The sequence below is a fragment of the Harmonia axyridis genome, chromosome 3, assembly GCF_914767665.1.
Source record: "Harmonia axyridis chromosome 3, icHarAxyr1.1, whole genome shotgun sequence".
NCBI lineage: Eukaryota > Metazoa > Arthropoda > Insecta > Coleoptera > Coccinellidae > Harmonia > Harmonia axyridis.
This window is the reverse complement of record NC_059503.1, coordinates 52,020,452-52,046,130: the sequence shown is the minus strand read 5'-3', so window position 1 is coordinate 52,046,130 and position 25,679 is coordinate 52,020,452. Positions and strand designations below refer to the sequence as shown.

Here is a 25,679-nt window from a genome sequence, read left to right as displayed (position 1 = left end):
TTGTATTTTCATCATTCGTTACCAAGTGCAGGTGTTAGCCAGTTACATATTATTACCTTATTAAATGTTTTTCATCGTGAAGTTGTGTGGAGTGTAGCATGGAAGGCCTCTATTATCGAGATGGGGGTATTGAACTTCTGTGGAAACTCCTTCTCTCGAAGTGAAATATTTTTTCGAATGTCGACAATGCTTCCTGTTTGCCTCGATCTTTTGTTCCCTCTCAGCCTAACGACATTCGTCGACCCGATAGCGGCTGACGTGGTGGGCTATGCCCTTTTGTTCCTGCGACCACTTTGCACCGATTCCGTTTTGTTTCGGTCCATTCAATGGGGATATCTGGATGGTTCGAGTCGTCGTCGTCGTTGATGTTTAATGGATTTTCGATTGTTTTTTAAAGTTAGAGGCTCCGACAGAAAATGGATGTATTACCGCAGGGCTATTTTGCGCCACGTTTGATCTTGATTCTTGATTTTTCCCTGGATGCGGTGATTTCTAGAGGAAAGGAACTGCGACTTGATCTCTTCAGCGTTGATGCGTTGTATCGGGGATAATTTACCCAGATCACCGCGTTGCATTTGTCTCATCTCATTTATCAATAACTTACGCTTTTTTTTTGAGAAGAAGATATTATCGGTTGATGGTTATGGACAAAATGAATCTGATTTTGAATCTTCATGATTGAGCTTTAAAGAAAAACTAGAGATTCAACAAAATGAACGTTTAACGAATATGTTGGATATCAAAGTACCTACTCTACAGGGTGTTTCCTAAACATGCGGCAAAAATTCAGGGGGTTGTTCCTTGGACTATTTTAAGCATGTTTTGTCCTTGGATGATTTTTGAAAAACCTCTTTGTTTCGAAGATACAGGGCGAACAACATTTTTCATATTTTTAAAATTAATAATAGTTTAAATAAAAATGCGTACCGCACTGTGTTTACTAAGTAGGTACAATTTATTTTTAAATTTGTTTAACAACATTCCAATTACTAAAAACGGCCAGTTTTTTGACTAAAAATTGATAAGTGCAGATGGTAAAGGAATACAGATTAAACACGGTTTTCATTTGAATTCGTTTTGTGATGTATTAGCAATTTTTAGTCAAAAAACTGGCCGTTTTTAGTAATTGGAATGTTGTTAAACAAATTTAAAAATAAATTGTACCTACTTAGTAAACACAGTGCGGTACGCATTTTTATTTAAACTATTATTAACTTTAAAAATATGAAAAATGTTGTTCGCCCTGTATCTTCGAAACAAATAGGTTTTTCAAAAATCATCAAAGGACAAAATATTCTTAGAATAGTCCAAGGAACAACCCCCTGAATTTTTGCCGCATGTTCAGGAAACACCCTGTATAAGTGGATGAGAAAACCATACAAGACAATTTAATGAAAGTTTTCGAAGTCTGTGAAGTGATACATCGCTATGAAAAAAAAATAATAGCTCGAAAGTGTTCGAAAATATTAAGAGGAGTATCATTTCAGTCGATTCTACGTACAAAACTAGTAGGGGTTACTTAATGAATACTTCAAGAATTTTCGACGAAGAACTTTAAATGAGGAAAAACCGAAATTCCTAACTGTGTGGATATACAGGGTGAGTCTTTGACTTGTACATATATTTTAACCCAAGATTCCTGAGGTCAAAAGAAACACTTTTTTCCTTTACCATTTTTTCCGATTCGGCCCGGTTAAAAAGATACAGGCTGTTGAAAATCGTTAAAAAAATGTGATTTTCGGCTATATCTCGGAAATGGTTGTATCGAAGGAAATGATTTTTGAAATATAGCTTTTTTTTGATGTGATACATCTTCTCCGAACACCAGATTCCATACACATTCTTCTGTTTCTTTGTTATGAACATAACATACCATAAAAATACCAGAAATTCGAAGAAACCAACTCTTAATAGTAATTTGAACGTTCATTGAAGAATATTTGGCTAATTTGAAAAATAAAAGTATTCTTCATATTTTCTCGTACAAAGCGCCGTTTTCGAATAACTTGATCTTAAAAAAAAAAAATTATCTGTGAAATTCAAAAAATTGGGTACTTTGGCTGAATGCAACTCTGTTCTATTGTGAAAAAAAAACCACAGAAATGAATATTTACTATGAAGTCATGTCTCAGATTTAAGAATTGAAGTACTAGCCAACTTAGTTTGAAAATGAAGTTATTTGAATAAGCTCACCTCAACTCCTCGATTTGATTAAAAATCACTGAGCTTTGGCACAGCTCTGATAAGAAGAAGATACTTCACTAAAATCAACATTCTTTTTGAAAAGTCCAGATTATTCATAAAACCCATGTTTGAAAAAGTTTTCACAAAATAGTCCCATTATAATTACAACAATCAATATTCCACTAAAGACTGCTGCTATCGAACAATACTGTATTCTTCTTCGGCTCATTCAAACTCACATCGAAACATACCACTAGGACTAGGTACATACTAGACAAATTTTCATGTGATTGAGATTGAATACTTTTATTCTTTTGCTATTCCATAAATTCATCCTAAGAGCTTATGATTGACATACTTCCAAGAGGGCCATAATTGTTTTAATGAGAAAACAAATTAGGTGAGTTGAAAGAAACCAAATATTCTATTGTGGATATTTACATTGAATACTTCTCATTTATTTTCAATGCCAAAATCAAGATGAATTAAGTAGTAAAGTTGGCTATAATGTAGGTACACATTAACAACAAATTTGATTACAAGTGGAGTCTAACATTTTCCATTGATTACAGAGCCAGAATATTTTACATATTTCCATATTTTCATACTGATGGTTTCAAAAATATTGATGCATTTCAATATTTTTATGAGATAGTTGGAACAAATCAAATGCTTCATTTCATAACAAATATCTTATAACAATAACAGTGTAAACTGTAAATGAAAATTTTAGGTTAGAACATAGATTATTCGAACCGAACTGCTGTGTTTATATTTGGCATCACTCGAAATTTGAAATTCAAACTTAAAACCACAGATTACTATAGTCTGTGTTAGATCTTTCATAGATGAATATTATTTATTTGAGATTTTAAGGTTAATTCTTGCACGAAAAATAATAACGATATCATATAAATGAAATATAATGAATGAATGGATGGATATGAGTATCAGAGCTAATATGGGTGGTAGCGAGCTCAATTCGTTATAATTATCGAAAATGAAATAGAAATCAAGAGAAGAATATTTAATCTTCAGCGTCAACGAAATTGGAACTCATTTATTTGATTATAAACACTACTTTGTTCAACAAATGGAATGTTAAACGTGAGTTTATGATGGTTTTTCTAATTTAGTAGCTTATTTCCAAGGTTCAAGAGGTATATCTTATGCTTGAGAAAACTTCAGTGTTCCGGTTTTCAGGGGTGAATTAGCTCATTTTGAAAATTTAAAATGGCTATATCTTTTTAACAGGGCCGAATCGGAAAAAATGGTAAAAGAAAAAAGTGTTTCTTTTGACCTCAAGAACCTTCGGTTAAAATATATGTACAAGTCAAAGACTCACCCTGTATAAAAAAAAATAAAATCCACTAATGACAGGAAAAATACGATAGCACTAAAGATTTTCAAATTTTTCTCCAAGTAGGGCCCTAATTTAAGGAAACAAAGGTAACTGAATTTTAATGAACCATCAGTTGTTTCTATATTATATCTTGTATAATTTAAAGTTCATCATGTCCAAAGAAAAGTGCGAGGAATGATCATCTTGCGAATATGTGTATTTCCTAGGAATTTTAAGAAGAAAACAGAGAAATGTCATCTCCATTTGATACATCTGCAGTGAAATATCGACAAAACGTTTATTAGAATAAATTCAAATATTTGAAATATCAAGAATCTGTCATAAATTGTTAATAGCGCTACCTACAGTTGACTTAACGAAGCTTAACCAATATTCTCAAAATTGTCAAAACGAAATCTAATCAGTGCATTGACCAGGTTTTTAGACATCTTAATTATAACTAATTCTTCGTTGAGATTATCGAGTAATGTAAACCAATACAATCGTCAATTACGAATAATGCATTACAATTCTTGAAATGTCAAATTTAGTTATTGAAACATCGAATTTTAGTTTCTTTCTGTGTTTTCAGGAAGTCACAGACTACTCTACATAGTTTGTCCTTATTTTAAGTTCTTCTTCGAACAATCTTGAAGTATTCATTTTAAGTATAGGGTTTGCAGAACTAACCCTCATCCTCTTTAAACGTAGAATCGACTGAAATAATAAAAAATATAGGTTTTAATTTGAAAATCTCGCGTTTTGATGAATTTCAGTTGTTCAAGTTCATGATCTTCTGATAAACACTCTGTATATTTTTCGTCAAAACCGCAAATACTACGTATTTGCAATTGCATAAGCGAAAATGATGAAGTTTTCTCAAAAAAAAATTCTGCAGAAATATAAAAAAAACTGAGGTCTCGTCGCCACAATTTTTTTCATAAGAATCTCATTAACTCATGAACCGTTGAGTTTATACCCAAGGTACATAGAGCTGAAATTGTCATCAAAAAAGCTATTCAATGATGCAATCATACTGGGTGTGCCATTTGAAATGAGGAAGTAGCAGTCTGTTTCCGGTAAAATTGGAAGTTGTAGAAATCTAACAATATTTTAAGGAGAAAGATCATTGTCTCAAACTATGATATGCAAATTTTCAACACAAAATTGTGATCAGTTTTCCATAAACTCCTCATAGGCCGCCATCGTGGTGAATCACCCTGTATAATACTGATGGAATACTTCAAGAAATGGAGATTCAAAGTGAACACATCGAAAACAGTTGAAATCTAATTCGGAGGAACAACAGTAAAGAAAGAGAGAGCAGGAAACGTCAAAATAGAAAACCTGACGATAGAATGGAAAAAGGAACCAAAACATCTGGGAGTAATACTGGATGAAAGAATGAATTTTAACAAACAGATAGAAGAAAACAGAAAAAAGACAAGGCAATTGCACGTAAGATTGTACCCATTGCACAACCCTAGAAGTAAACTTTCTTTAGAAAATAAGCTGAAGATAATAAAAATAGTGCTAATACCAAGCATTACGTATGCAGGAGTAACCTGGTACAATACGAAGAATAATAATAATGATCAGTTGCAAAGTACACTAAATTCAGTAATAAGAACAGCGGTTGGCACCCCATGGTATATAACTAACCAACAAATCAGAGAAGAACTGAAAATTGAACTATTGAAGAAATAGTCAATGAACAAAGAAAGAAGACAATAGGGACGCTGAAAGAGCACGAGAATAAGGAATTGAGAAAGATAATACAAATTAAAGTGAGGAAGAATGATAAGAGGAAATACCTCTTTCAAAGAACTAAATAGAAGAAAAAAGTGACATGAAGTAGGGAGAAAAGCCTTCCGATCAGACAACAGCAGAAAATAGGAGAAATGAAATTAGAGGCGAAGGGAATGTGAATTCCGGAGCTTAAACAAAAAGAAGATCTGAGCCCTGTATAATAGTTTCACTAGTTCAAGAAGACAAATATTTCAGAAAATTCTTCGCCCAAAATTATTTGATTACATATAAACTTTCAAGTTATGTGAATTTTCCCGTATACTTCAAAGATGAGAAATATACTTCAACTAAATCATGAGTAGCAGAAATCCCAGAACTCAGTTTATACTGGGTTTCCGGCATTTCGTTTGATCTCGTCCAGATTACTCGCGCTTTATTCATAACACGGCCTTCTGGTGAACATGAAAGGCAATTCCGATGGTATGTTCTAATATCGCTCTATCGTAAATTCTTTAGTAGTACAAACGATATTTGCCGGTAGACAATATCGGAAGTACTTACTATCTTCTTTATGGCTTCATAAAGACGTCTTGAGGAGCTGTAAGGACGCAATCGGACCATCATATTAGGATTGCTAGTTTTACGGTCAGTTCGGTCGCAATAGTTTACAAACTTTTACGACTTCCTGATGTCATACCATTGTACCCGAATGAGTGATTAAATTAATAATAGCGGGTTGAGGAAACGAGAATTCAGTATAACATCAACAAGTATCATAAAGTTAAAATATTCCATAAACTTCAGTTTGATGTTTGATTTAAATCGCCGTCAAGGAATAAATTTTCAGAAGTTATAGATGAAATTTTCTTCAATTTCAGTTGAATAATTATAATAACCATATTATTGAATGAAATCTTAAACGTTACACTATAACTTTACAATTTCGAAGCAAAAACCTGCTCAGTTATGAAAAATATCAAAAACGCATCGAATTGTCATTCTGAAGTGAAAATTCTTTAGTCGTAGCAAAATGATTAACTACGAAAGACATAAATTGAGTAAAACTAAATTTCAAATCAAAAAGAAGACCCTCTTCTATGAAAGACATGGGTTAAGAGCAAAGGATAGCGATCGCGATAGAGCTACACACAAAAAGAGCCAAAAGGTTAATAGGCAAATAACTGCCCGAAATCTTAAGATCTTAAGAGAACACCACCAAGCGGCTGCTAAATTCAAAACAAAATCAGAGACATTCTTTTTTATAAGTCATTAATTTTCATGGGGTCCTGAGATAATTCTTCAAAACAATTAACTACATTTCTATATTTTATGCGCATCTTTATTCGCATAATTTTGGTAAATCTTTGTTGTTGATGATATGGTATCACTACAAAGTACTGATGTATTTTGAAAATAATTCAAAAGAAAAAATTGCAATGAATCATTATAAAAGAGGCAAAAGTCTAACTTTTTGGAAATTTATAAAAAGGCTCGTAAACTACTTGGAACTATTTCAATATTCCTATCTTCTACTAATCATTCAATTTTTATGACAACACTCCTCATCTGGTCGAATATGGGCTCTTAAGAACAACAGGTTAGGTTTAGTGCAGTAGGTCGTGTTCTTCAAACACGGATTCCCACACTGTACAACTTTGTATAAGGTGTAATGAAAAAAAAAATCATTATTATTGCATGAAAAACAAGGCCCTAATTACTATAAGTAGTATGATTCGATATTGGTCCAATATTCGTCTTTTTGTTCGATCACTTGTTGCCATTTTGAAGATTTAATTATTTTGTCTGTTTCATAAAAGCCTTCGTCCCTATTGACAAAAAATTGAGTCTCCGTTGAAGCGAATTTTTCACCAGCAAAATTGTTCGCCATGGACAGAAACAGATATCAAGCACTTGGTGCCAAGCCCATATTATAAGGTGGATGCATAAAAACCTCTCAATCAAGCTCCAGAAACTTCTGGCGAGTCACTATCGAGAAACATTTCCTCTCGTATCAGCCAAAATAGGCCACTTCTGGGCGATTATTGCCTTCAGACGGTCCAATTGTTGACAGTACAGTTCTGAATCAACAGTTGTGACGTAGTGGAGGTGCTCATAGAAGATAATTCCTTGGCAATCTTACCAAACATACCGTTAAACCAACCTGGCCGTCAATCTTAGCTTGACAACCGTTTTCGCTGGCTCACTGCGTTTCGACCACAACCGTTTACGCTTGACGTTGTCGTGAATGATCCACTTTTCATCACATTTACATTTTTGTCACCTGGCTTGCATTTTTGCCTTTATCGAAGAAAAACTGTAAAATATAACATTTTTTTCTCATTGCTAGTGTCCATATTTAACGCGCGCTCAAACTAAACTGAGCCAACTTATCACAAAACTGTCACAAAAGTTTTTGTTGTACGAAATATCATATTTTTAAAGCCATCAAGAGAACCCCGATCGGACTCATACAGCGCGAGATACAGACAACTGAAGCCATTTATTGGAAAAATAATGGTTTGTTTTTTTGCTATACCTAATAGATAGTTCGTTCATGAGGATTCCCTGTGATCTATCAGAAAAATGATGTTATCATTCTACTAATCATTTCACCTATAAAAACTAAATTTTGAATCTAATATGAATTACGGAAAAACGGTATTTTTATCGATTTGCTTCTTGAATTTTTAATTCATGGTTCTGATCTCTCGATTAACATCAAATTTCGTACAAAGTTCTTATATAATAATTTATTCACTTGCAAAATCTCAATATATTCTGCTTTAATTTCATTTGATTCTGGTGGGATTTCATCGACACACATGAAAAATGATAATGTTTGTTTATATTCCAACCCCTCAGACTCTTCCAGCTCATATAAATCCAACCCTATCCTATGAATATTAACCCTTTATTAAAAGGCGTAACCGAACGAACCCCTCAACAGAGAAACGATTCAATATATAGTATCGGAAAGTTGGGATTCGACTAGCTGCTTGCCGTCTTATTAACCGCAGCTTAGTTCTTTTTCCCAAAGTTCAGTTATTAGATAACTCTTCAATATATATACCTCTCGGGGAGACGTGAAGTGGAGTTTGAAAAGTTTTGTGACTTAGGGTCGTATATGCGCGGGCGTTTCAATACCAGTCATTATTGACAGTGTGAAGTTTAGGGGTGGATTTGAAATTTTCATTGAAGATTGTAAGACCTCTTGGAGGTGAGTGGGAGTGTATAAGATTTGAAGGTCAAAGGTGAAGGTGAGAGGAACGTCAATACCGACAAATTTTAGAATTTAATATAATTTAATTGAAATTTTCAACTAAAGGTAGCAATTTATTATCACAATGAAAATAAAACTCTAAGTATTGGGCTTGTGATCTGAATTACACGTTTCTTGAAAAAAATTAGAAACCTAAGGAACCTATATTTCAAATTTGATTCTTTCATCACAAAAACTGAAAGATCTATGGGAAAAACTAAAAATCTCAAAATTTCAAGGCTTTGTAGTTTGGTAATGAAGCGGACACATATTTATTGAGAAAAATTAATATTTCTGGAAAGTACACCCCTGAAATCTTGATACTTAATTTTGAATCACCCAGTGAATTCAAATAGAAATTACAAAAAGCTTGGAAGGAAACAAAAAAATGTAAGAGTAAAAATAAGAGAAGAGAGACCTCCATAGAAAATGAAAAGGTGATGATATATATTTTTGGAATGGTTATTTCAAGCTCTATCGAAAAATGTAGTAATATACAGGGTGATTCCGGAGGAGACAGTCAGATTTTAGAAGTTTACACTGGTCAAGGCAGTTTCGAAACAATGTTCGGTTTATGGTTGAGGGCCTTAATTGAGTGTCTGCAGGGTGATTTGTCCGATTCGACCGATTTTTCTTTCATTCATCACTTTTGTATGGCTTAATCAATAGTGATGAAATTTTCAGTGTAGAACAATATGATTGTATACTTTCAATAATTCTAACACTTTCTCAAAAATACAGGGTGGGAATTATAATGAGTTCAGATTGAATTTACAGATTGAAGAAACACCTTGTACATTCCATTTTCAAGAATTCGCTACCTGCTCAGATTTTTCCATAATTTTACATTATTGGAGCGTTTTTATTTTTTTTTTGGCACTAATAAATAGTAAAGCTGTATCGTCCAATGATACAGAGCTTTTCCGAATGTATACAAAATAGTTTTTATAAAATTGAAAATTTTCCATGAAATTCAAATCTCAATTTGAATCAAGTTTGTTAAGATCAATGATTACCTTCACAGTGAACCACAGAATGAGGATATTGAATAAATAATATGTCATAGGTGTATTTCAACATGCCACAATTATTTACAAATAATAATAATAATAATATCTTGAAGCTAAAGCAAAATCGATCCCTCATCAGAAGATCAATTGGAAATTTAATAAAAAGGTCGCGAATATGTATTCAAAAAATAGGAAATCATTTCTAACATTCTATGTGAATTTTGTGTTAATCCTTAGTTTTGCCTTTCATAATATGTTTCGAATGTTTATTGTGTATTAGTTGTTGTAGATCTTTAGGTTTACGTAGGTACGTATGAAGATATTTTCTGGATTAAATGATTTTATTCAACAGAATATGAGTGATTTAAAATTAATTTCGAATTTGGAAAAACTACTTTAGAACTCAGGAAGATCTTTGTATCGTTGAACGATACAGCCTTACTATCTAGTTCAGAATATTCTCACTGCATTGGAGCGAAATAACGATAGTGTTCATCTTCAAAAATTTTTTATTGCGAAACTGGACGTGTGCCAAAAAAATTGAGACGCTCCAGTAATGTAAACTCATGGTAGAATCTGAAGCAGGTAGCGAATTTTTGAAAACGGAATGTACAGGGTGTTTTTTCAACCTGCAAATTGAATCTGAACTTAACATAATTCTCACCCTGTATTTTTGAGATAGTGTTGGAATCATTGAAAGTAAACTATCATATTGTTCTACACTTAAAATTTCATCACTATTGATTTACGCATACCAAACTTATGAATAAAAGAAAAATCGGTCGAATCGGACAAATCACCCTGTAAACACTCAATAAAGGCCCTCAACCATAAACCAAACATTGTGTCGAAACTGCCTTGACTAGTGTAAAATCTCCTAAAATCTGACGGTCTCCTCCGGAATCACCCTGTATATGGTTTCCTATTCGAAAAAAAAATTCTTAGCGATATCTCATAAAATATCAGTTTTCGGAAAATTCAACTGACCTCATTGACGTGTACGTGAAAATTTTCTAGCAGAATGTTTTTACAGAAACGAAAAATTTTTTTCAGAATAATAGTTATGGCTATATTTAAATTGAATATTTTCGAAAAACGCCCCACTAACTAGGTAACGGTGATAGCTTTGCCTTTGCAGTTTTCGCCAATGAGCTTCTCGCCCAATGGCGAGTTTTCATTTATGAAGTATAAAAATGAGTTTTCTCCTTGTCCAATTTGGGTCACCCTGTACATTTAAGAATACGAATTTCTTCATGATTTACTTTAGGAATGAAACCGTTGCCTCCACCATTTTGTCACGGTAAGCATTTTGTATTGAAATCATGAAAAAATAAAGATACCTAATTCAAAACACAAAACAATCTATAAACGCACGGTATGAGAAATTTAAATAGCCCCCATTCCAGGAATCGCCTGCTTCCCGAATATCGCTAAAGGGGTACAATATGAAAAATTCCAGAGGAATATGTAGCAGCAAAATACATGCTTATATCAGATTTGATAACATCCATTCTCATTCGCCAATTCAATTCAATTCGCCACTCTTTCTGCTACACACAGATTGAAGTCTCCCCTACTTTATCAAATAATACTTCAAACAAATTATTAATGGTAATATTCATTCCAGGGTACATAGAATACAATGCACCAAAACATGGACAAAAAATTTTATACTTGAACTGACATTCAGTTTTGTCAATCACAACAAAATAGTCGATGTCTCAAAAATAGATCGTCAAAATTAAAAAGTATTATTAATTCTCATTCTTCAAAGATGGGATTGCAATTATCCAGTCTAGATATCAAAGGGTCATTACTGATGGTGAATGGAGAAAATTTAATAGGAGAATACCGATGCAGCACTGGTAGAGAAAAATATAATGATTCATATCTAAATAATGGGGTGGAAGAAGTAGAATATATAAGTGAAGATTCCCCAGTGCTAGGAGCAGGTGAAGAAATATGTATGATATACTAGTCTAAAGCAAATTTCTTGATATATGATTATTATTCACTTCGGTAGAGTTAAAATCATGATGGAAACACAGTCCATGTAATATTCTGATAATTTTTTAAAAAATGTTCGGTTATATCTCAAACATTGATTATTTAGAGAATGAAACTTATAATGAACGAGGTACATATTTAGACAATCAAAATTAACGAATTTCAAATATATCAAATGCTATTTTTATTAAGTTGTTTCCATGTTTCAAGAGAATTTACCTCCTTATAGTTTGCTGCAAAGAGTAATAAACATAGATCGAGGGAGTATACGAAATTTGTCCCCAACATGGTAAGATTACATTGTCGGATTGTGATATATTTTCAAATCCTCAATTTCACTATATCGTTATGAATGTATATTATATTCCATGAAATATATTTAATTCAGCGATTCTCAATCAAACATGCAAAATCGAATATTTGAAATCCGATATTTCGCATTTTGAATTTATAGTATGCAGAATATTTATTTTTTTCTGTACTTACCTGCTGAAATCCAAGGTTTGGCAAATATTGCCGTCCTAGTATCATCCGTTGTTTCACGTCGTTTGGCTCGCTTGAAGTTTGTTTTCTGAATTTCTGTTATATTTAGGTATTTATCCCAATATATTTTAAGTTGATATAAAACGTTGATTCATTATGAGATGGGACATAAGGTGTGCGTTTTTTGTGGAGAAACTCGCGAATTGAGTGAAATATCGTATCACTGATATGTATGATTTGTAAAAAACATTTTCTTGTACCTCTTTCAGTAACAAAGTTAAAGGGGGGGTTAAATTATGGTGAAAAAAGCGGTACAATAACAAAGCTATATTTTGACAGACAAGATCATCGAAAAGTTCTACTTTTTCTTAGTCGGAGGGAAAAATGTTGCTATGTCAACGATGAATGAAACAAATTCCTTATCTACCATCTATCTAGGATCTTCCAGTTCGAAGAAAACTCTCCTTTACTCTGGATAAATCCTTTCCACCTTGAAATAAAAAAAACACATTGTGGCTTGAAATATCTCTATGCGACAAACACCATTCTCTCCGATTGTTCTTATTGCTCACATTTCAACACTTCGGACTGAAAAGACACCACATTTCCAGGGTTCATCCGACAGCATCACAATCCGGAGATCGCTATATATCTCCGAACTCTTATTGTTGACACTCGCCCCATATCTGGAGAACTTTTCCTGTTTTTCTCCGACGATATCTTCATCCGGACACCTTGTGCTGTAATCCGGTCTATCTCGGCCGAGGAAAATATTTACCAGAAACGTGGGAATTTTCCTCGGAAGGGTGGATGATTGTGAGTGGACTGGAGATTTCTTTCCGAGTTTCATCGTGGCATCTGGGAATTCTCGTGATTGCCAGGAAAGCATTTCGGAATGTTTTCTGTTGATATGTCCAGTGAATTACGGTTACCCATTCACCTGTGATGTCTGTTATAATACAGGAGTTCAGATGAATTTGAAGCATAGATAGTGAAGGTTATCTGTCAAGAAGTTGTTATATCTACTATTAATTTTTTTATGGAATACAATCAGTACAAATCTATGGGATATAATTCCCCAATATAAGGGGCCTGTAGCAATCCTGGTATAGGGTGTTTCACGTTAGTGGCTCAATGGACTTTGTGGCTTATCCTTTGATATTGAAAAGTGTCCCATCATAATGATAGTATTCTTCACTTAATCACGTTATCAGAAATACTATTGAACCAAGGCATTGAAGGTTATTTAGGAAAAACCTGGTTTTCATAATGAAAAGGCTGGAGACAATTTATCTCCAATTGTTTCTTCATTCGAATTTTTTTTGTTGCAAAATGAACTTCATAATATTTTCCCATATTTTCTGAATGCTCAATCGTTTCTGAATACGAATGTGTAAATGAAGTGGTGGTTTTCTATTTATTTGAATCTCTTGCATTCAAAATCAACTTGAGGAAATTCCATATTCGGAAAATATATCTAAGGTAGATGCGGGTAATAAGGCCTAGCTAAGACACATTTCAAATAAAATGAGAAGTATCAGCATGAATCAACAAATTTTAATGTTAATTAAACTTGAACATCAAATTCTTCAAAATAAAAACAAAAAATAGAAACTTTTGCAGTAGAGAAATTCAAAATCCTCATCAGTAGGCTATTTTATACTACAGTAGAATAATAAGACCTATAACCTCTACATACATGTAGGCTTGGTTAGTCGGTCGTCTAGAAGTATGATTCGATTACCTGGCCTTTCGTCTTTTCCTCCGTGACTTTGTCGGATTTGTAATAATCGAACTCTTTTCAATTATTTACATCTATTTACAAAGTCACACTTATACAGTACAAATTCAGTTTCGAGAAGATCTTAATTACGTCTTAATTACAAGTTTCTCACTACGGTACTGAATTTCGTCTTCAACTCGAGTGTTAATTACTCGAAACGTCTTCGATTATCACGTCTTCGTCGTACTTCAAGTTTTCGGTCGTCTCGGCTCTAACTTGTTCGCGACTCGTTTTAATCTAGTCCGCGAACCGTCTTTACGTCGTACGTCTTAAGTTGACCGACGGAACTTTACTTGTCTTCGACTTAACTTGAACTTTACTCGTCTTCGCATTAACTTGAACTTTACCCGTCTTCGACTTAATTTGAACTGACTCTCGACTCGAACTTCGTCCCCTGACCGCAACTTACCCCGTCCTCTCCTTCCGGCTTGACCACACCCTTAGGGAAAGTACCATCCCCTAGTCCAATAAGAATTTTGCCGTACCGTCCACAAAGATCTTCGCGGATTCCTGGAAATCGAAGATTCTCGAAGGACTAGAACCTGATACACAGATGTGACACATCTGGTACGACCGTGTTGTCTTCGAATTTTCCCAACCCCCTAGTAAATCTCATCAAGGTTTACAACTCTATGACATATCTTCGAAACCTCGAAGAATAACACATCCTTTTTACATTATATGTACAATAACAATTCGTTCCCTGTAAATTCATTGAAACTGTCATGCCCTCGACACTTGAAGAAACTAATAGGTCTCCAAGCATCTGGTTGACCATCTCAATTATTTACAGGGAACAATAACTGGATCCTACATACATATATAATCGAAATAGCCTTATTATATTTGGTATTTGAGATCAATAGTTGCTTATTAGTATTTTATCATGTTTAGCTCTCAAAGCTAAAATAAAATTTCTTGGTTCAACAGCCCTCAGGACACTGAAAGTGATCTGCATCATCAGCGAACAAGCCTCATGATATCACTTTCCGCATTTGAAGCATTTCCTCATACCTGCCATCCTGTCCTCTTCACAACGCTGACACAACTAATTTGCATGGTTTTCTTTGTCATCTGTTTTAGCTATAAAGGTTGAGATCTTTTTTATTCAATTCGTTTCTCAATTTTTGTTGAACCGACCTTAATACCCGCCCAATAATCAATACGTTTGTGAATTAACAGAAAAATAACATTATTCAAGTGATGGCTATAATATTTAGATCTCAAAGATCGAGGAAGCATAAAATGATGTAAAAATAAAAAAAGGGTTGAATTTATAAGTGAAATATCACAAATAGTTATTTTCCTAGAACTGCTATGAAAAGTAGCGTATTCTTCATAGCTTACTCAATTTCAAAACTATGTATTGCTCATACTGTGGGAAATATTATTTCTCACGGCACTTTGCCCACGCCTCGCTTGGTAGACCAATGAAATTTGGCTTTTGAGTCGTTTCTATGGAAATGCAATAAAGTAGCACATACTGTCAACGAAAGCCATTTTGATTTTAATCAAGTTCATTGCTTGAATTATTGAAATTTGTGCAGTTGTAGGAAGAGTATAGTGTGCAAAATGTGGAGAATGTCCTTTTTTCTCTCTCGAGTGTTTGCGGCACTCGCCTTTCAGGCTCGTGCCACAAACTTCGAACCTCGCGAGGAAAGTTGGACTTTTCCCACTTGTTGCACAATATACTATTTCCTAACAAGTGTGCATATGCGTGCGGAAAGTGAATTGCAGGGCTTTTTTACGCACGAATTAGGAAAACTATCACTTTTCAAACATCAATGCGTGTGGAAAGTAATACTTTCGAAACGCTAGTAGGAAAAAGAACTAGCGATATATTCGGTAAATTGTGCAACAGTGCAACAGTTCTTTAGAAAAATGGAAAACATTTTACACATGAAAAAAGAAGGCAACCGTATTGATGAATAGGTGTTTTGAACGAAAAACAAATAATTTTGTCATATTCAAATGACATTACATGTAGTGAAAATAAACAGTTCAACAGAAAACAAAAATGCATAAATTTATTTCATTTTGGAAATGAAAATCGTCTGTGGGAGAATTTTCTGAACAATTATTTGAGAATGCATTATGGTTTGATTGCAGTAGGTACCCCCCAATCATGAATTGTTGATTTTTCCTAAGGTTTCAATATAAAAACGACATATTTCTCCTTTTAGTCACAACGCATAAGAGGTTTGGGAATCCATATATTCTCAAAAATATTTTTGTCAGTAAAAACATAGAATGTATAAAACTTTTTCAAATCATGATCAACTACCAACTAATAATGGCTGAAACAGTTCTTTAATATTTCAGGAGATAACGACTTTCATCAACCAACGTTTCTAACAGCATCCTCAAAAACCGAAGTCTCCTCCAACCATGAAGTGCTTAAAACAAGGAGCAGGAGAACAGTGGTGTGCCACTATGATACTCAAAGAATTGAAAATAAAAATCATAATTGGAAGCTTTCGTTGACGGTAAATCAGGGGTTCAACGAAAATTGGTCCAACAGTAGGATGTGAGGAAATATGTGGTAACTTGGAAAGTGAAGAACGGAGTGTAGTGTATGAGGGTAGAAATTGGCAATTTATTATCTGCCAGGGGAAGGGAGAAATACCTGCAGATGTTGTAACCCCTCTGTAATAAAAATAATTTCGCTTAAGTTATAATCTTTTTTATTATTCACCTACGTTTATTTTCGAAAAGTATAGTGCAAAATCTTTATAGTTCTATTTCTCATTCTATCAAAACAAGAAGAGTATTGCAATCCCGGTTTTAGTATGATCAGGGTGATGAGATTCTTTCCTGACAGTCTTTAGGATCTTTGGATTTCAGATGCACACTTTTTCCTACCGAAGGGTCCCTCAAATTTTCCTCTACGCTAACTACTGAAAATATATCAGTATTTTATTCCATTTCTGAAAAAAACGGACTGTTAACTCCACATTCATATATTCAATTCCTTCCGAGTCTATGAAGTTACCAATAACTTGCTTCAAGAAACACTCATGTAAGGATTATGAACAAACTTCTCAGAACTTGGGCGTTGCCCTGAATTCACAATTTAATAACTTTTAGGTCTCGGAGATTTGTTGGAACTGTAGTGGATTCGGAAGTACCCCTTCGAAAGTTTCAAGCAACCCTGAATAATTAATGAAAAATTCAAGCGCTCTTGCTTCGATAACCGATAATAACCAGGCATCGAATCAAAAAAGAAAGCAGAAATAAGTTTTCCAAATAAAACTTAGTGAGCTTGAATCTCAGAGCAATGAACATAGATAAAGGGAGCATATGTCAATTTCAGTAAGCAAATTTTTTCCCCAACATGAACTAGGTATCAAATTTGGCAGCGCGCGGAAATGAAAACAAATCAGTGATACGATATTTCACTCAATTCGCGAGTTTCTCCACAAAGAACGCATTTCTTATGTCCTTATGTCTTTATTTCATTCAATATAATAGACTATATTCATAACGATATAGTGAAATTGTGGATTTGAAAATATATCACAATCCAACAACGTAAGAACCATGTTGGGGACATGTAAAAATTACGTATCTATGTTTATTACTCTGTAGCATGAATGTAAAAATGGAATATTTTCCCACATGTTCATTTCAATCTCCTGTGAATCGAAAGCCTGTCAAGATAGTGAAAGAAAAAATTTCCCAGATTAAAAATATCTCTGCCGTGACAGAAACCCGTGAAAAGTATATCATGCCTGTCAGTATAAGAACAGGTACAATCACGTGATGGTGAAATCCAATTACATTGCACAGCAGGAGTACCTCATATTCTTATACACTGAAATATGAGATTGTGCAAAACAGAATTATTATATACAATAACGCTATTCCTGTTTTTTTTAAATCAATCATGAGAAATAACTGAAAGTTAATCGGAATAACTGTTTGATTATATTGCTCCAAAGGAGTTGGGGAAGTTCAAAAATTTTGTGACCGTTTCAAAAGTAGTCGATTTATGTTCATTTATGAGAAATAAAATCTTAGATCTGTATGGTTTTTGTTTTTTTTCTCAGTTTCATGCAAGTTCTCGTCGTTTGCGATTTCAAGAATTTTGGATTAGTTAGGGTTTGTCGTTCCTACAAATTAACTTCGATTCAAAATCTGAAAATTTGTTTGTCAATAATGCCTTGACGTTAACTTGCGGATGAAGCCAATAAGGCTATTGGTATGAGGAGGAATGCGGGACCGGCGGGTGTAATTTTGGCGCCTAAAGCAAAGAATTTTTCGGCACCCCTGCTGAAAAAGCATCAATAACTACATACCACCCTCATAACCAAGATAACTGAATGAATAAACAGCAAAATAGGACAAATACATATAAAAATTCAATTTGTATACCTATTATAATGTGTCTAAGAGATCTTAATAAAACAGATTACCTATTACACCACAAGATAAAAAGGGTGATGGGATATTTATTTATTTATTTATTTATTTATTTATTTAATTACTACACCCATCTACAGCCTAAGCCAATTACAGAATGGGGAAGAATACAAAATTACAATAAACAATACAAAATAGTATATATATACAGATAGCTTCTTAAAGAAATTGCGACTCTAAAACAGCCCTTTTTACATCCAAATGAGTACAACAAAAAATGTCTAAAATATTCTGAACATTGCAAAAATCTTGACACATTCTGAACAGAGGCGAAAATCGAAGTACGTTAGTACGCGGAAAAGGAAGGTAGAACGTGGTTACATTTCGAACAGGCAGCCTTGGAACGTGCCAATCCACTGAGGCTAGCAAGTAAGGGCAATCAATTTGAGAACTTACGATGTTATGTAGAAAAATAATTCTCAAGTAAACACGGCGCACTTCTAGGGAGTTCACATGAAATCTATTGAATAAATATTCCTGTGGTATGCCACGATTTGGATACATGCCATCAATTTTGAAACAAACGCACTTCAAAAATCGCCTCTGTATTTTCTCCAAACTATCAATATGAACTTTATAACCAGGGCTCCACACTACACATCCATACTCTAGCTTTGACCTCACAAGCGCCGTAAAAAGGAGGAAAAGGGTTCGAGATTCGAACAAGTATTTGGAGTTTCTGAGTATGAAACCGAGAGTCCTGAGTCCCTCCGAAACAACTGCACTCACATGTGGCACAAAAGTCAGCCCTTGATCAAATAAAACTCCCAGATCTCTACATTCAGTCACTCTGTTCAAAACGCTGCCTTCAATGTTGTACTGAAAATGAATTTTAGATTTTCCACGACCAAAGGATATCACATTGCACTTTTTAATATTTAATGAAAGCAAGTTTCTTCTACACCAATCAATCAGATTATCAATGTCGCTCTGAAGATCCCAACAATCATGGATGGAACCAATTCTGCGAAACAACTTACAATCATCAACATACAAAAGAAACCGGCAGAGCAAAAATGAATTCAAATCATTCATAAATAACATAAACAGCAGAGGCCCCAAATTAGAACCCTGCGGAACTCCAGATGATGCTAAGAAATGAAATGACCTGAATCCGGAACACTGAACGAACAATTTTCTATTTGTAAGGTAAGATTCTAGAAAAAGGACGAAATTCGTTGTTAAGCCAAAAGAAGACAACTTTGTCAGAATAACTCCATGGTCTAGCCTGTCAAACGCCTTGGAAAAGTCCGTATATAAAACATCCACTTGGGAGGACTCATCCAAAGCAGTGCACAGATACTGAGTCAAACAAGTCAAGTTCGTTACAGTGGACCGACCTCTAATAAAACCGTGCTGACTATCATTTATCCTACATTTTACGTGTGCATAAACTACATCATATAATACACGTTCGAAAACCTTACTGAAATTGCTCAGAATGACAATAGGTCTATAGTTCTCCACGTCTTCCTTGCAGCCATTCTTGAAAACAGGGCACACTTTCCCCTCTTTCCAAACACCAGGAAAGCAGAGTTTAGAGAGTGATAGCCTCAAAAGCGTGGTCAAAGGCTTTACGAAAATGATGGCGCAGTCCCTCAATAAAAAGGATGGTATTTCATCAGGTCCAGCAGTCATGCTGCCTTTGCACTCTTTCAAACATTTTAACACACTATCTTCACTTATATCTGGAATAGGAAGAGTTTGCTCAAAACAGCCTTGGCCAACATGATTTTGTTGATGTCCAGAAGAGTTTACAAAAGCAGATTCAAAAAAAGTCGCAAAAGCATCAGTAACATCTTGAGGCGTCGATAAAACGGAACCATTAAATTTCATCGAACCGGGAATAGATGAACTTCCTCTAATTTTATTTAAATAAGCCCAAAACTTAGATGGATCCCTAGACAAATCATCCTCAGCCTCACGACAGAAACTGGCTCGAGCAACCGATATATCATTCTTCAGATCTCTGCGAAGCCTCTCGAACTCCTCCAGGAATGAAATGCAACCTGTCGATTTATAGGTACGTCGACATCTATCTTTGGATTTTAACCTAAAAATAATTTCATTAGTGAACCAAGGTGGGTACAGGGACCTTTTACCCGCTGTTTTGGGAACACATGCTGTCAGTATGCAATTCAGGTTTTCATAGAATCCTGCACAAGCCAAATTAATATCATCATATTCAGTCAAGAAATCCCAGTTAGTATTCAGCAGATAGTCATAGAGTAACGAGAGGTTAGCTCTTCTGAAATTGAATCTCTTGGAACCACCATCCTTTATATTATCTTTAGGCTGTCTTGATGTCAAAGTCAGAGAAAACTCTAGAGGAGGATGATGAGCATCCACAGGAACAAGAGAAGAAATAGACTTCACAACGAGGACCTGACGTCGACAACAAACAAGATCCAAAAGTTTTCCATTTATATTCACAATATCATTGAACTGACGCAAGTCCATATAGTTCAAAAGTCCCCTCAAAACTTCAACCTTACCTACAACACGGGAAGAAGATAACTGACAATCCACATATTCAGGAATATTAAAATCTCCAAGAATAATGAGATTGCCATCATCCAGAAGCAAACACGGTAAGCTCGAGATAGCATCGAAGAGTTCTTCATATTGTTCAAGTCTGGAACTAGGGGGTATATAAATGGTGAAAATATGTAAACTAGAACCTCGCTCTGTCACCTTCAAACCAACAATATCAATGTTATGAAAGACTTCGGTTATGCAGCTGAGATCAAGATAGCTAACCTTTAAATCTGAACGCACCGCAATCAGAACTCCACCACCCCTCGTCGCGGTTGTGAGGCCAAAGCTACGGTCCTTTCTATACAAAATATACTGATCACTACAGATTTCCGAGCTTGAAACATCAGAAGAGAGCCAGGTCTCAGTTAAACATATAATATCGTAGTCACATTGAGAAATTCTATCATAAATAGTATGCAATTTCGACCTTAAACCCCTCACATTTTGATAGTAAAAATGCAGGTCCGCTGACTGAGATGCAAGAAAACCTCCAAAAAATCCATTGGGCATTGATTGTTATTTATTAGCAAACAAAGATGATTTTAAATTGTTGAATTTTTTTAAATATATAGGACATTTTCCGGCATCCCAGGCAGCATGCTCAAAATCATTCAATTTAGCATTAAAGCAATTAATACACTTTCGAACAGAACTCGTACAACTATTTAAACAATGGTCACCGGCACATCTTGGACAGGCCGTGTTATGAGAACATTTTGATTGACCATGATTGAAGCCACTACAATTGTAACAAATCATTAACTCCGTGGCATCATACACAGAACAAACATCAAAATTCACAAAAAGTTTTCCCTGCTTCATCACCATAGTATAAGTATCGGCATCCATCTCAATGATTGCTTGAAAAATCTCAGAATTTTTATTTGTGGTCCAAGTTTTTAATACTCTCAGATGAGAGCTATTAGAAATTACATTATTTTGACCTCTCAGAAACTTCACAATCTCATCAGCTGGATAATTTTCGTCTAGACCAACAATTTTTACTTTTGGAAGAAATTTCTTCACATCGGAAACTCGATAGTCAGGTGAAAGTTTCTCACGAACAATTTTCTTGATGTTGTCGGCACCCTCGGAGTCTTCACAGCTGATAAATAGACCACCATCCTAGACCTGCTTGACCTGTGAAACCTTCAAATTCAAATCTACTGGATCTATATTCTTCATAATGTCACGTTTTGTTCTGGAATTAGTTTGACTAGTGTCCCTAGGTTTAATAACAATCATAGATTTAGATTTGACTGCGTTTGAATAACTAGGTTCCGTAGATTGAGGTGTAAAACAAATCTTCGAAAAAGTTTCTTCAGCCTGATTGGAAATCTTAATTCAAAGGTCATTGAACATATCCTTGAATCCACCAAGCATTTGGTTCAGTTTTGAATCGAAAGATCCCTTGATGTATTCCTCGTATTTATTGCGGATTTTATAACAACCAGGGCAATACCAACAAAAACCAGGTGTTTTCAAACATTGTATGTTATCAGAGGGAATTCCCACACATTTGATCTGATAAATTTTACCGCACATGCCAGAGCATGTGATGCCCGGCGATTTTCGACGATCGAAAATTTCATCACAATGTCCACAAATAGACATTTTTATTAATTATTTCTGTGTGAAAACTTTGGAATCGAATATACAAATATTGTACCTTAAAGTCCACTAATATAACTGTACAAGTCTTACAGCATACGATGAAGGCACTAAACCCGAAAACTCAATTAAACTATAGGAGATCTCCAAAACACGTCTTTCGCTTATGAATATATAACATATATATGCAAGGATATGCAAGGTTTCAGAATTACTTCGAAAACTAATTGGGAAAACATTCGGAATTTAACAGTAACTAGTTGCTAATGCAAAATTGAAAGAGGTGTAAATATCGGCTTCCAAATAATACGAAAGCGAAGATAGTGTTTTTTCGTCTTAGTGAGATACTTAATGATTATATCTCTCTTTCAATGAGGTTAATAGGGAAATCTGTTTATATTGGTTGGGCTGCGTTTAACATTGAAGGAAGACATATGAAAAAGCGGCCAGCAAACTGGGCCGAATAGTCGACCCTTGAAATAGAGGCGCCTGAAAGCGTAGTTTTCAGACCCGTCCATCGATATCGAGAAACTGGAAACGTGACCAAAAGACCTACCACTGATGCACAAGATCGGTTTCTGACTGTGTCTACACGTAGAGAGCCTTTGAGTTCATCTTCAAATGATAAAAACTCGCAGATTGGTTCAGGAAGTTTATCCGTTCAGAAGTGTTGAAGTTACTATTTGGGAAGGCATTTGTTTGAATAAATATATAGCACTGTTGATGCTTGATGCTATCATGAATGCACAAATCAACACAGAGAAAATTATTGACAGTATTATATTATTGTTTCAAACTGATAGTGGGTCAAATTTCTTGTTTTCGGTCGATAATACGTCACCCCATCTTCGAGAATTGTCGATGAAACTCTGGAGATCCATGATATTCTGCATTTGGCCCTGCCCCCTCGGTCCCCAGACCTCAATTCTATTGAACAAACTTGAGACCAACTACGAAGAAATTTGGATTCTCATCAACTACCTCCACATACATTTCAAGAACTCAGATGACTGTTACCGCAACTCTGGAGGGATATTGATCAATGCTAGTTCAACAATCTGATCGAAAATATACAAAGGCATTGTCTGTTGTTGATGTTCGAGGAGGCCATACTCTTTACTGGACTTTATTTCATCATATCAATTTTTCGAGTCAACTGATTTTGTACTACAAATATTAAAAAAAAAATTTTCACTTATAAAGGAGTAAACATTTATATTTCTCATATTTAAAACAGGTGAAAAAAAAAGCAAACTTTTGAAAAAGTTTCAAAATGTCTGAACTTCTTCAACTTTTGTGGAGCTGTAGATATATAAGATGAAAAAAACTATTATACCTATAGGAAGCCATTCAATTCTTTCAGAGGCTGCGAAACATAAGTAGGTCATTATTTCCTTTCAAGAAAACAGAATCTATTATTGGATCATTTCCAAATCAAAAAATTCTCAAGGTATTGTCCTGAAAACAAACAATAACGTTCTTGATTCTCGTGAGCGAGCAGCTGAAAACTAATACATTATGGAACTCTCTCTGTACAAACCGTAACTAATTCCTCAAGATTATGAAGCTGCCATAAACTAAATAGAAACGACTTCGTGTTCTGCACAGTAATTCTCCATTTCCTCCTTAACGCTTTCATTTTCACAAGGCAAGAATATGAGGCTCAAGTCTATTAATATTAATATCAGTACAGTTCCAGGGGATTCTGTAACCATTTTCACAATACTGAATGAATTTTTTTTTGCGATAGTCTTTATGAATTTTCTCAGGTTGGAACTCGGAACTTGAAACTTGAAACTCATGTATTGAAAATAATTTGGTTAATATCGTGAATACGATCGAAATGATTGAAGTTTCTATAATGAAATCATTGAAGTTATTGGAGTGAATTATTGATGCATTCATTTTCAGGATGAAATATTGACACATTAATAACGGGTCTAAATTGAAGGTAAAGAGCAAGCAGATTGGAAGACTTTGGGGTAAATTTGCAATTCAGTAGAATGGTGCGGTAAATGGCTTATCAAAGTGAACCCAAAAAAGCGCACCGCTTTTCTCTTATCACGAAAATAAGTCACGGTCACGTCCAAATGTATAGAACTGATATTTCCTAGAAAACCCAAATGAAATACTTGAGAGCCATCTTGTTTATCCTTTGTCCAGATAAAGAACCTCCCAATTGACAAACAAATACCTTCAGGACGACGTTAACCGTCTGGGAGAATGGTCCAGTGAATGGCTAATCAAAGTGAACCCATAAAAGAGCGTTGCTCTTGTCACGGAAATTAATCAAACATCTGGCCACGTCCAACTTCACAGATGTGATATTCCCTGGAAATCCCAATTAAAATACTTGGGAGTCATCTCAAATTAAAAACTAACATTCAACCAGCATCTGGACGATATCGTTCGAAGGTTGAAATGGTGCTTGTCAAATTATCTTAGCTGATCTCTCGCCTCGCAGCAACATGTCCATTCAAACAAACCCATCTTGCAAAAAACCATTGTCTGTTTCACTGTAACTTAGGCTTCAACGTATTTAGCTTTCGCGCCCTTTGCAACCAAGTTCAATAAGTTACAAATCATTCAGAACTACCTTGAATGATGAATAATCTTTCACCAGGTTCAAGCGTCCAAAACTTAAACTTCAAATCGGGTCTTCCGATGACCGTCAGCGAATTGGGCACTGTATCTCTCAATTTCCGATAAAAACCTTCAACATCCGGATAAAGGAGTCTATGACTATATTGATAACTGTAGGCAGGGCCCCCGCAACCACACGTGCAACGCGTGCATCGCACGCCGGCGCCACTCTAAAAGGGCGCCAAAACCTCTTATAGACCGCATGAAGAACCAATGGACCAAAGGTTTTCGAAAAAGATTCTTTCAAATTTTATAACAATTTTTTTTTCCAAACTTCTTTCTTGCAATTTATACAAGTTTCCGAACGTCGCAATCGGCATGAAATAGCCAGATATTGGTTTACAAAAACGCATACTCGATGCTTATCCTAGGGCATTTTTTGCGCTATGCGCTATGTGCTGCACACAGCTTAAATTTAACTGAGAATGATTTTGCTAAGGTTTCAAATAAAACAGTGGACTCTTTTGATATTGTAAAAGAACTTTATATATATTTCTCTTCATCCACAAAGAGATTGGAATGTTATAAAAAGCAACATGATGCCCTAAGATTGTTTTCATTATCTGAAGCGAAAATTCTCTTGAAATTCTACAATACATTTTTGAAAATAATCTAACTTCTTCTCTACCGAATCTTAGTATTGCCTCA

The 25,679-nt window shown here is 34.7% G+C and overlaps 2 protein-coding genes across 3 annotated transcripts in view; one reads left to right on the top strand and one right to left on the bottom strand.

The window, feature by feature from the left end:
- LOC123674636 (somatomedin-B and thrombospondin type-1 domain-containing protein) overlaps positions 1-25,679 on the bottom strand; it is a 315,169-nt gene that overhangs the window by 109,958 nt on the left and 179,532 nt on the right. The gene's annotated exons all lie outside the window — the stretch shown is intronic.
- LOC123674637 lies at positions 11,236-16,488 on the top strand. 2 transcript variants are annotated; one of them, XR_006746682.1, is made up of 2 exons: positions 11,236-11,508; positions 16,140-16,488. XR_006746682.1 is itself a non-coding variant. In XM_045609574.1 (2 exons), the coding sequence occupies exons 1-2, from the start codon at positions 11,319-11,321 to the stop codon at positions 16,346-16,348; spliced, it is 387 nt and encodes a 128-aa protein (XP_045465530.1). In that variant the 5' UTR covers positions 11,236-11,318; the 3' UTR covers positions 16,349-16,488. The 2 variants fall into 2 exon arrangements, 1 of the variants encoding a protein (XP_045465530.1); XM_045609574.1 differs by having other exon boundaries at positions 11,236-11,496.